Source organism: Fukomys damarensis, unplaced genomic scaffold, assembly GCF_012274545.1.
Source record: "Fukomys damarensis isolate Sample0158 unplaced genomic scaffold, DMR_v1.0_HiC HiC_scaffold_23, whole genome shotgun sequence".
NCBI lineage: Eukaryota > Metazoa > Chordata > Mammalia > Rodentia > Bathyergidae > Fukomys > Fukomys damarensis.
The window spans coordinates 8054621-8067056 of NW_022900935.1; the positions used below are offsets into that span (position 1 = coordinate 8054621).

The 12436-nt window shown below is 41.3% G+C and overlaps 1 protein-coding gene across 4 annotated transcripts in view; it reads left to right on the forward strand.

The window, feature by feature from the left end:
• Positions 1-12176, forward strand: part of Cap1 (cyclase associated actin cytoskeleton regulatory protein 1) — a 26483-nt gene extending 14307 nt beyond the window's left edge. For 3 of the 4 annotated variants that reach the window (XM_010625903.3, XM_010625902.3, XM_010625905.3), the window contains exons 3-13: positions 314-414; positions 2609-2686; positions 4243-4386; positions 4488-4573; positions 6030-6135; positions 7450-7627; positions 9317-9501; positions 9660-9783; positions 9918-10000; positions 10319-10462; positions 11026-12176. In XM_010625903.3, the coding sequence (XP_010624205.1) occupies positions 314-414; positions 2609-2686; positions 4243-4386; positions 4488-4573; positions 6030-6135; positions 7450-7627; positions 9317-9501; positions 9660-9783; positions 9918-10000; positions 10319-10462; positions 11026-11109 (1313 nt within the window). In that variant the 3' untranslated portion in view covers positions 11110-12176. The remainder of the gene's footprint in view (positions 1-313; positions 415-2608; positions 2687-4242; positions 4387-4487; positions 4574-6029; positions 6136-7449; positions 7628-9316; positions 9502-9659; positions 9784-9917; positions 10001-10318; positions 10463-11025) is intronic. The other variant, XM_010625904.3, reaches the window with a different exon arrangement.
• Positions 12177-12436: the final 260 nt, after the last annotated feature.

A 12436-nucleotide genomic window follows, 5' to 3' on the forward strand; every position in this document is an offset into this window, starting at 1 on the left:
AAAAGAAAAAAAAAAAATAAAACAAAAAAAAAAAAAAAAAAAAAAAAAAAAAAAAAAAAAAAGATCCTTCTAGTGAGGTGCAGCGGTTCACGCCTATAATCCTAGCACTTTGGGAGGGTAAAATGCAAGAGGATCACAAGTTTGAGTCTTGCCTGGGCAACTTTGTGAGACCCTGTCTCAAATAAACAGCACTTGGGATGTAGCTCAAAATTCCTGGCTAAATCTTATCCTCAGTTCTGTATTTAAAGAAAAAGAAAAGAAGACATTGTTCTGATGAGTGACTGATTCTTCCTGATATGTCTGTCTTCACCAGGAACAGCTCCATATGTGGAAGCATTTGACTTGCTGCTTGCAGGTCCTGTGGCAGAGTACTTGAAGATCAGTAAAGAGATCGGAGGAGATGTACAAAAACATGTAAGGATGTTGTGCTTTTTTTTCCTCTTTTAAGGACTAGTGGCTTTCTGTAGATCCCATGCATTTTTGGTCTAAAAGCTCCTTTGGGCCGGGTGTGGTAGCTCACACCTGTAATCCCAGCACTTAGGAGGCTGAGGCTGGAGGATCGCTGTGAGTTCAAGACCAGCCTGGGTTACATAGTGAGTTCCAGCAGTTTCAACTACATAGTGAGACCCTGTCTCAAAAAGAAAAACAACAACAAAAATAAACTCCTTTGGTAAGCCAGGTGTGGTGTTACACACCTGTGTTTCCAGAACTCAGAAGGTTGAGGCAGGAAGATCGTTATGAGTTTCATGCCAGCCTGGGTTATGTAGTGAGCTCAAGCTTGAACTCCTTAAGCAAAACCCTGTCTCAAAAAAGAAAAAAAAAGCTCCCTTGGTAGGCTCCTGACTTTCTCTTCTACCTATGTTGAAAAGCTTAGTTCAGGCACAGGAATGAGTCTTCATTTTTCTAGGCCCCTGCTTTTATTACACATTCTTTGTAGGTTTAGGAAAACTTGGTGCCATGAGTGTGATTCCAGTGTGTTATAAACAGGGCCTAGGGTGGCTTGAGGAATCATTAAGATTTGGCATTTATAAAAGTACCCTTGGTAGTTATTAGTTACGTTAATAGTGTTATTCTCACAGTGAGCCCACAGCAGGAATATGAAGTAGGCCATGACAAGTTCCTCTTCACCCGCCTCCTTCATGTAGTGCCTCCTATGTTGTCACCACTACACCCCACATACTCACATGTACATCCTACCTTTCTCTTCGGAACCCAGTCCACTGAAGCTTCTTTGTAAATAATGACCATGTTTAGGTTAATGATATCATCATGATTATTCACGTAAACCCTGACCCTCTCCTATGCCAGCTATTGGCTGGCTGATACTAGATTTAAGAAGTGGGATGGGGTATGGAAACATTTGACGGGTATGGAGACTTGCATTTTTACTTTATACAGTTCTATAATTTTTGATAAAATTTTTATACATGTATCACTTTTATTTTTGAAAAATGCAAATCCAGATAAAGGATTGTCTTCTTTCTTTGAATTTTGATATTTTAATAGTACTTGTAGCCTCATGTTTCTTAAAACTCTTGACCTTGACCCTTAGTAAGAAATATTTGTTAACTGAGATAAAAGTTTCATGAAATAATGCTTATACTACTTATACTGTACTCTTATTTTTTTTCCTCTTATTTTTTGTTTTTACTTTGGGAGGAGGGCATTTGAGTCAGGATCTTGCTATATAGTTCAGTCTGGCCTTGAGCTTGCTATGTACTGCAGACTGGCCTTAGACTCATCCTCCTGCCTCAGCCCGCTGAGTACTAAGATTACAGGTGAGTACCAGCACACCTGGCTTTTTTCTCTCTTTTTATTTGGAAATAATTTTAAGCTGATGCAGTGCATTCGTACTTTGATTTTATTCTTTTACTCAATAAAGTGCTGGTTATGGTTCACTAAATTGATTTAATTATGTACCTGATCCAGCATTTGAGAAATACCTTTCACCAAAAGAAGTAAATACTTTGAGAATTTTATTTTTTTTTTCCTCATTGAGTTTATTGGTACATTTTAGGTATACAGTACAGTTATATTCATTATTGGGATCTTGTACCTTTACATGATAGGTTACTTTGAGAATTTTAGACATAAATTTAGGCCTTTGCCTTTATTCATACCTCCAGTTCTTGAGGAAAGTATTTTGTGTGTTGTGTGTGTGTGTGTGTGTGTGTGTGTGTGTGTGAGAGAGAGAGAGAGAGAGAGAGATGTAAGACAGGAGGAATCATTTCAGTTAGAAACATTGTGTGTAGGGGCCGGGGATTTAGCTCAGTGTTTACGCTGCCTGCTTCACAAGCACAAGGGCCTGAGTTTGATCCCCAGTACAAAAAAAAGAAACACTGCATGTAGAAATTGCCAACCCAACTTCACTTGAGGCTAGTCCTGATTATCTTTATTTCCAACTCTGGCTACATATCCCTGTTAGTTACAACAGGAATAGTAGAATATGTGATTGTGGTATCAGTCCTTGGAATCTGGAATACATGGGAAAACAACATGAAGGGCCTGGATGTGAGCAGACTACATGGAGATGGAGGTTTCAGGTTATTCTTATCGGGACCTCTCCAGTTGTAATGTTCCATCGATAGCAGGTTCTTTTCTCCCGCAGGCGGAGATGGTCCACACAGGTCTGAAGTTGGAGCGAGCTCTCCTGGTTACAGCTTCTCAGTGCCAGCAGCCAGCCGGAGTAAGTTCACTACTAATTGGTTTAATTTTGGTTTGATGCAAGTCAAGAGTCAAGCCTTCCTTGCTCCTAATGCAAAATCTTATGCTGTTAAGATGTGAAAAATTGAATTACAGAAAATTTAGATTTTTCTCAAAATGAAAGATGTTGGTTTTGTTTCTCTCTTTATTTGGCTTTCCTAGGCAGAGTGGGTAATACAGCAAGACCTTCTGCTAATGTATTGAAAACTGTTGCTCCTTGGTATGTGAAAGTAATGTAAAATGAATGCAAGATAATTTAAATATATTGAAATTTAATTTTAATCTGTCCTGAATGGTTAAAGTGTTAGATCTAAATCTTTTCTCCAAATTCACACTTTCTTTCTTTTTTTTTTGTGGTACTGGGCTTGTGCTTGCGAAGCCTGCAGCAGCACCACTGAGCTAAATCCCTGGCCTGTACAAACACACTTTCTACAACAAATGAAGCAGCTAAGACAGATACAGTTTCTCTCTCTCTCTCTGTCTGTCTCTCTGTCTGTCTGTCTGTCTGTCTCTCTCTCTCTCTCTGTCTCTCTCTCTCTCTCTCTCTATATATATGGTCCTGTAGAGAAAAAGTTTGCAGACTCCTAGTTAGACTGTTTTCATGCCAAGACCTGAAAATTGAGATGTTCAAGAAACTAAGCATTGGAGGAAAGATAAATACAAGATTCATCCATTTTGCTGAGCTGCTTACTTGAAGTCCAGGCCCTCTAATTATATTTGATTCATCAGGTCTCTGCTCAGCAGCTGGTGTATGGCTGACAGTGCATTGAGGGCTATGATGACAGAGGAGAGCTAAGACAAAGCCCATGCCTTTGAAGAATTAATGAGAAAGGAAAGCATATTCACATGGGTTCATAGTTTGTGCCGCTGTGTGGTAAGGCACCAGATTTGACTGATAATAAATGTAGAAAGCTGGTGTGGCTGGGATTGGAGGATATTGTTCCTCATTAAGCATTTGTTTGGATAGATGGATAAGATCGAGAACATCATAAATACAAGTATAGTAATAAACTAGTATCTCGTATTAGTGAGATAGAAAAGAGACAAATGGCTGAAATGATAGGATCTTGTGTTATAGCTAGAATGTGGGACCTGAGTGTGAAGAATCAAAATCCAGCCTGAGGAGCTGAAACTTTATACAGCGGTAAGAAGGTAGCAGTAATTTAGCCATATGAGTCAGGGTAGGGTGAGTACAAAGTTAATTTCTGTGCTTATTTTTATTTATTTATTTATTTTCAGCTTTAATTGAGTTTATTGGTACATTTTAGGAATACAGTACAGTTACATTCATTGTTGGGATCTTATACCTCTACATGACAGGTCTTGGTTTTCATTTTTTCCCCTTGTCCCTGCCCTCCCTTCACCCCCTCCTCCCCTCCCCATCTACAAACCTTTATTTCCTTCTTTTCATTATCACACATTTTTTTCTTTTTCTGTGCTTATTTTAATCCATAAAGAATTCTTGCGTACAGGATCATAGTTGACACAGCTTTTATGGAACAAGTTTAACCCAAATCTTTTTTTTGCTTCTTTTCCTAGAATAAGCTTTCTGATTTGTTGGCACCCATCTCAGAGCAGATCCAAGAAGTAATAACCTTTCGGGAGAAGAACCGAGGCAGCAAGTTGTTCAATCACCTGTCAGCTGTCAGTGAAAGCATCCAGGCCCTCGGTTGGGTGGCAGTGGTGAGCAGCACATCTTCCAGGGGAGGGCACAATAGACTGACTGACAGAGGGTTGGAGATGGAGTTGGACAAGCTGAGTCACAAACTACGTCTTTTTCTCAGGCTGCCAAACCTGGCCCCTATGTAAAAGAAATGAATGATGCTGCCATGTTTTATACAAACAGAGTCCTCAAGGAGTATAAAGATGTGTAAGTATATCCTTTCCTAGCTCATTTTTCTTGGAGTAGCTCTTTGGGGTTTTGGGCTTCTATGTTGGTTCTCTGATTTCAGGACTCCTTTCTGGAAAGCCTGGTAGATACTGGCTTACAGAAGATTCATTTGCAAGCAGGAAATATTTCTGCTTCTACTTCTCCTTTTTTTTTTCTGTGGTTGGTAGAGGCCCTTTTAGTTTTCTAATCCTTACCCTTCCTGGTTTAGAAGGTTGGGGGAAGGTTCTGTGGACTGATGCCCTTTAGTTTGCCTGTTTATACAAGATTTTGTTCCTCTGTTGAGAGTTTCTCACTGGTGATATGGCAAAAAGTTCAGTAGAACTGACTAGAAAACTACCCCAACTGTTCATGCCTTCAGAAAAAGTGGAAGGCTACCTAGCCACTTTAAGGATGACAGGAGTCATTGTGTGTCTAACCACATTGACAAAGCAGTCCTAACTAACTTCTCCATGGCTGCTTTTGAGCTGGAGTAACTGCGGGCAGCAAATTACTTAGTTGCGTAGCCATGCAGCCTCTTCCTTTCCACCAGTACTGGTCAGCCAACAGTGGTTGAGTAACTACTCTGTGCAAAAAACAATCCTTCAGTTGAGCTTGGTAGCACAGGCCTATAATCCCAGGAGGTTGAGGCAGGAGGATTGCTGTGAGTTTGAGGATGGCCTGGGCTTTTCTTGGTTTTATATAATAGACTCTTCCTAAGGTCTATTTTAACAAAGTAGTTTTGCTCCTAAGGAAAAACTTGAGCCAGGCATGATGGCACACACTTCTAATCCCAGCACTCTGGGAGTTAATCACAAGTTTGAGTCTAGCCTAGGCAATATAAATGACTTAGTGAAATCCTGTCTCAAAAAAAAAAAAAAAAAAAAAAAGGCTGGGGGAGCCACGTATGGTGGCACGTGTGTGTAATCTCAGCACTCAGGAGGCTGAGGCAGGAGAATCGTCACAAATTGAAGGACAGCCTGGGCTGCATAGTGAGTTCAAGACCAGCTTAAACTATATGGTGAAACCCTGTCAAAAAACAAAACAAAAATAAGAGGTGGGAGTTCTGGGGATGTAGCTCAGTACAAAGGCCCAGTCATTTTTTGCGGGGAGGATACTGGGGTTTGAACTCAGGTCCTTGTGCTTGCAAGGCAGGCCACCGAACCACTGAGCTAAATCCGCGGCCCCCCAGTACCATTTTAACAATAACAAAATAGCTTGAGAAACGCTATAAGATGAAAGGAAATTTAATCCAGTATCCTTGTCATTATGGCGTTTGTTCTAGTTAGGGTAATAGAAAAGGGTTTTTTTTAACCTCCATGATGATAGAAAAAATACCATTGAACAGAGCCTGCGAAATGCCACAGGCAGGAGGATGTGAGGCTACAGCAGGAAGGATGCTGGAATCACAATTGTAATGTACCCTGACTCCCTATAATGCATACTTTAATTTTCCCAGGGATAAGAAGCATGTGGACTGGGTGAAAGCTTACCTGAGTATATGGACAGAACTGCAGGCTTATATCAAGGAGTTCCACACCACTGGACTGTCCTGGAGCAAAACGGTTAGTAAGAGCTTCTGCCTTCCTTTCTCTCTTTTTCTCTCCAGGTTCTACTGGTTTCTCAGTCTTTAGAACCACCAAAGCCTGAGAAGAAATGCTAACTTTTTCCAGTTGAGGGTAGGAAGGAAAGAGAAAAAGAAGCAAATAAAGTAAGCAAGGATCAGTGAAGCTGGAATACCAGATCCCACTCAATTTTCATGAACATGAATCAGGGATAGTGATTGGTGGTGGGAGGGGATTAACAGATGAATGAGTCATGTTCTCCCAGCCCTGAAGGAGTTTAAAAATACAGCTGTAGGTCTGGGATTTAGCTCAGTGGCACTGTGCCTGCCTTGCGAGTGCAAGGTCCTGTGTTCCATCCCTGGTAGCAATAAAAATATATATAGCTATAAAATCCTGGTGCAGATCACAAAGCTAAATGCAATACTAAAGATACAGCGGTCAGAGTCTGAGGAAGATTGATTCTTACTGGAAGAGATTGTACTTCGAAGAAGTATCGTCTGATCTAAGACAGTGAGAAGAATGGCATACTAACAAAAGGCCCAGCTTAACAAAGTAAACGTAAAAATTGGTCATCTCTGGCTCCAGTAAGAGATGGTTGGAGATTTTTTTAGGAGAAAAGGCTGGAAGGAAAGGAGGCTGAGACTTTTGCACTCAGTATTTGGATAAGGGAATAATGATCAGATTTGCTTCAGTCTATAGATCAGGGCTAAGGGCTTATGTGTAGACCATGAAAATGGTCATGGTGCTAGAGGCTGATAGCATTTGCGGAGCTATTAGCAAGGTAATGGGCTTAATAAAGCCAGAGAAGTTAAAAGATTAAAGAAGATTGAGTAGTCATTTGTAAATGGTAATGTCTGTCACTGAAATAGGGACAAGGAGGTGGCCATGCAGGTAGGGGAGCAGGCAGGACATGATGAAATCAGTTTTGAATCTTGTTGAATCTGAGATACTGGTAACGTACTTAAGGAAAATGTCAAGTAGATTTTTGGAAATAAGGGTTTAGAACTGGAATGGGAACAAAGAAAAATGTAAAGATTGAGAGAATAAAGAGTTGGATCTCAGCGAATGAGTGAGAATGAATAAAGTGAAGTTGTATATGAGCAGAGAACATTAATCATTGTCTGTAGGGCTACAGAGAGGATTCTCTGTATACTGGACACATATAGGACCCTACCAGAATGGTACACAGCAGCGATGGCAAAGCTTTTAGAGCTTTGAATGATATTAACAGCCTGCTGTGGCATGATGATTGCCATAGTTTCACCGCCATTGGGATAGAGAGGGCATGACTGTTGGCTGCCCTTACTATTCCAGGGGCCTGTGGCAAAAGAACTGAGTGGACTGCCGTCTGGACCCTCTGCTGGATCAGGTCCTCCTCCCCCTCCACCAGGCCCACCTCCCCCGCCAGTCCCCTCCGGTTCAGGCTCTGATGACTCTGCTTCCCGCTCAGCCCTGTTTGCGCAGATTAATCAGGGGGAGAGCATTACACATGGTGAGTACTTTGGCATGAACAGCTGTTGCAGTACATATTGGACTAGACCTCCTCAACCAGACACAACAGCTAGCGTGTAACTAGAACTCTGGTTTGCATGTGGCAGGTTTCATTTTGGGTGTCACTTTAGTTCAAGTTGCCAAAGGGATAGCTGAGGTAGAAATTGAAAATGGGTACATTTGGTGGGGACCCATTTTTCCGTGGGAAGGTGACTTATTAAGTGGCACGTGTATAATAGAGTACCTTCTTATGCCAAGCCCCAGTGCTGGTAGTTTTCCCCAGAACTGTCTCTATCTACAGAGTTTGTTTTTTCCAACATTGGGGATTGAAGCTGGAGCCTTCACACTGAGCATAGTGCCAGCCTTTTTGTTTTCATTTTGTTTTTTGAGATAGGGCCTTCCTAAGCCACTAAATTACCAGGCTTGGCTGGAACTTAACAGCCCTCACCTCCAGTCTCAGCCTCCCAAAGTGTTGGGATTACAGGCAGGCATCAGTCCCCCACCAAAGTTTATTTATAGTGTTATTATAGTAGCTTAAAAAAATGGTGTAGTAACCAAAATACCCAACAATGAAGGAAATGGCTAGTGAACTCTTTTATATCCTTTTGATGGGAAATTATGCAGGTATTACAATTTTTTTCCATGAAGAACTATTGTGTTTAAAGGAAAAAAAGTGAGAGGGAGAACTAGTATGTATGTATGTGTGTATGTATGTATGTATGTATGTATATATTTATGTGGGTACTGGGGATTGAACTCGGGTCCATTGCGCTTGCAAGGCAGGTCACCGAACCGCTGAGCTAAATCCCCGGCCCTAGAGAACTAGTATTTAAATGGTAGCCACTTTGAGCAACAAGACTAGCAATGGATCCAGTCCAGCTGAGGAAATTGGATCTCATTGTCCTCCCCAGCAACTACCAGCCCCTCCATAAATGGACACATCCCCATTCTCACTTCATCCTAGGAAAAAAAATAAATTACAACCCTAACCAATAATGAAGGTAAAAAGTTCATTCAGTATGGTTATAGTTAACATAGATTGGGCCATGCTTGAGTAAGGTGTGGCTCAGTCTGCTAAAGGAGATTATGGAATCTTCCCTTAAAAGAAATAAACAAGAACAATACTTAGAAACTGTAGGTGATCATGAGAACATTTTTATTAGGTATTAATTTGTTAGACCAGATTTATTAAGTACCTATAGTTATGACCAGATAAAAATAATATGAGTAGGAAAAATTATTGGAGTTTTTCAAATCCCAACACTAATTGAAGTTAGTTGAGGGAGGAGGGCTACCTGTGGGTAAGGTTTTTTTTAAGCTAAATTTTTACTATCATATTTTTCTTTCTTTGTTGCTTTAAAAACTACATACATATTTTGAGAGTATATACTGTATTTGGTACATATCCTTCTAGATCTTTTTTTGTGCATTTCCTTATGCATTTTCTTCCCCCTCTTCCTACACACCAACACAAACATGTTCTTCTTTTTATTTATTTAAATAAAACTAGCCCTGGGAAGAAAAGAAATTCTAAAAGTACTTCTCCAAAATGGCTTGCAAGGGAACATTTCAAAGGTTCCAGTATTTGCTTTGAATTTTTGGCTATAGATCAGTTTGTGATAAGAGTTGATGATTGATTGCCTCATCCTTGGTATGAAAGACAGGAACAAGGTAGCTGTTGTTCTTACAGCCCTGAAGCATGTATCTGATGACATGAAGACTCACAAGAATCCTGCCCTAAAGGCTCAGAGTGGTCCAGTACGCAGTGGCCCCAAACCATTCTCTGCACCTAAACCCCAAACCAGCCCATCCCCCAAGCCAGCCACAAAGAAGGAACCAGCTCTACTTGAACTGGAGGGCAAGAAATGGAGAGTGGTGAGTTAAAAACACCTGGGCCAGAGGACGAAGTAGGGACAAGGAATTTTTAACAGCTCAGACAAGTGCAGGGTGCTTAAAGAAAAAATGTTGGAATAACTTGTAATTGCTGTTGGTTTGTGCTTTGTGATAAGAATCCAGAGGTGTGTCTTTAACAGGAAAACCAGGAGAATGTTTCCAATCTGGTGATCGATAACACAGAGTTAAAACAGGTGGCTTACGTATTCAAATGTGTCAACACAACATTGCAAATCAAGGGCAAAATTAACTCCATTATAGTAGGTAAGTCTTGGTTGCCATCCTAGACAGCTTCTGCCCCAAAGCCTGAGAGGGCCAGAACCGTCTTCCTAAAGATTCTTAAATATGTTACTCTCCTTTAAAGTCACACTGTTGACCTGTTTCCTTTCTTCTCCTAGATAACTGTAAGAAACTCGGTCTGGTGTTCGATGACGTGGTGGGCATTGTGGAGATAATCAATAGTAGAGATGTCAAAGTTCAGGTAACTTGATATCTTGGCTCTTTCTTTTGGTCCCTAAGGAATTGAAAGAGACAGAGCAGACCTGCAGATGCTACTTTGGTAGAAATCCGATTCTACAAAGTCTGTAAGATGAGCTGCTTTGGATGTGGCAGAGGAGGACTTGGTTCCTTCAAAGAACTCTTTCCAGCACCCTATCCAACCTACCCGCAGTATTCACTATCTGTCCTGTACCTGGGAACTTTTCATGTTGTTGAATCATGTGAAACAGTGAAAGCTTTCCCCACAACTTACTGTCTTCCCCCACCGACTGGGACTCAATTTTCTTGGTTTTCTCTGCAGGTAATGGGTAAAGTGCCAACCATTTCCATTAACAAAACAGATGGCTGCCATGTTTACCTGAGCAAGAATTCCCTGGATTGTGAGATAGTCAGTGCCAAATCATCTGAGATGAATGTCCTCATCCCTACAGAAGGTGGCGATTTTGTAAGTTTCTTAATTTCTTGCATTGGATAAAGCTGTTTGGTGGATATTTGCAGCTGAGTAGGTAAAACCTAACAATGCATGCAAAAAGCAAAAGTACTGTACACAGAAGCAAGGTCTCCTCACATAGTAGAGTACCAAAGGAGAATGATTTCTAAGTTGAGCTTAGGGTAGCAAAAAAAAGAATGAGAGCCCCAGCCGGGTCTGCTGGTGGTACACACATGTAATTCTAGCACTCAGGAAGCTGAGGCAGGATTGAGAGTTTAGGCCAGCACAAGCTACCTAGCCAGTTTGAGGCTAGCCTGAGTAACCTAGTGGAACCTATCTCAAGAGACCAGACAGCACCAAAAAGGTATGAAGTCCCAGCACCCTGTGAAGCTGATACTGAAACTACGCATGGTCCCCATTTGCAGTCTGTCAAGTTCACAGATCAGTTGGACTCAGTTTATCTCCATCCTACCCTGCTTGCTCGCAGAGTCAGGAGGAAATAAGCATTGAAAGAAATTTAGTCTCCCAACTTACTTTTTAGCCCAGATTTCAACCTGTTATCTCTTCTTTATTTATAGAATGAGTTCCCAGTTCCTGAGCAGTTCAAGACCCTATGGAACGGGCAGAAGTTGGTCACCACAGTGACAGAAATTGCGGGATAAGCCAAGTGCCAGTGGGTTCTTTGCACTCTCCCTTCACACCATGGGATAAATCTATTGAGACGGTTCTTTTCTAGATTTCCTCTACCTTTCTGCTCTTAAACTGCTTCTCTGCTCTGAGAAGCCCAGCTACCTGCCTTCACTGAAATATACCTCAGGCTGAGATTTGGGGTGGGATCGCAGGTCAGCTGATCTTCTGCAGGAAGGTGGCTCTTCTCCACATCAGCGAAGCCGTACCACCAGTCCGCCCCTAAGGAACTGCAGACCTGGACTGGTTCATTCTAGCTTTCAGCATTCGGGGGTTATTCTTCCAGCAGACAGTCTTTTAGGAAGTGTAAAACAGTCCCAGGAGCTAACAGATTACAATGCATACTCACCTTTTTCTAACAAGGAGCATGGAGGTAGTAGAAGCTTATGTAATTCCAGGTGGTTGTAACCAAGTTAATTTTTCACTATTAACAAGTGAGGCAAGGGTTATACTGGACCAAAGGTTGAGGCTTGGCCATCTAGCATTCCAAGGAAACTTGTTTCCTACATGCATTCCTTAATTCTGCATTCCATCCTGGGTTTGACTCAACCTTGAGATTGCTGGTACTACCACCGCTGCAGTAGCAGTGCCCTTCATCCAGGGCAGTTCAGAGAGTCTTGGACCCTTTCTTTCTCTGGGATTCCTACCCAACACCTAACAAAGGTGACTTTATGATAGGAAAAAAAAAAAAAACATGCCATTCCAAGGAATCCAGCATTCCTCCTCCTCCCTGCTAGGTGCCTGTCACCCATCTTTACTGCCTCCATTTGCCTGTTATGTTGAACGACTTAGGCGTCTGTCCAGGCATCTGACCAGAGGACTAAACCCATCACTGCAGGCTGGTTTTAGGTCTTGATTTATTTAAGAACCTTGCTCAGCATTGCTAATTTTCAGTTTTCCCCTGTAGGACACACTTACCAAAATATGCAACCTTTTTTGGTGGGAAGAGAGATTGTCCTGTGACTTCTACCCATTTCCTGAGGCCTGTGGAAATAAACCTTTATGTACTTAAAATTATACAGAAAATAAAGTTAATACCAAACTTGTTTAGTTATTTACCTATTTGCTATACAACAATGTAAAGATATTGAAAAGAAAAATGACACCAAGGATAAGAAACTATTCTTTATTTTAGACAATTTCATAAAATTATTTTCATACCCATCCCCACGTTCTTGCCCTTAATTCACACCTTTTAAAGACTTGAGAGGGGATTTAGCTCAGTGGTTCCGCCACCTGCCTCACAAGCACAAGGACCCGAGTTCTATCACTGGTACCAAAAAAAAAAAAAAAAAAGAAAAA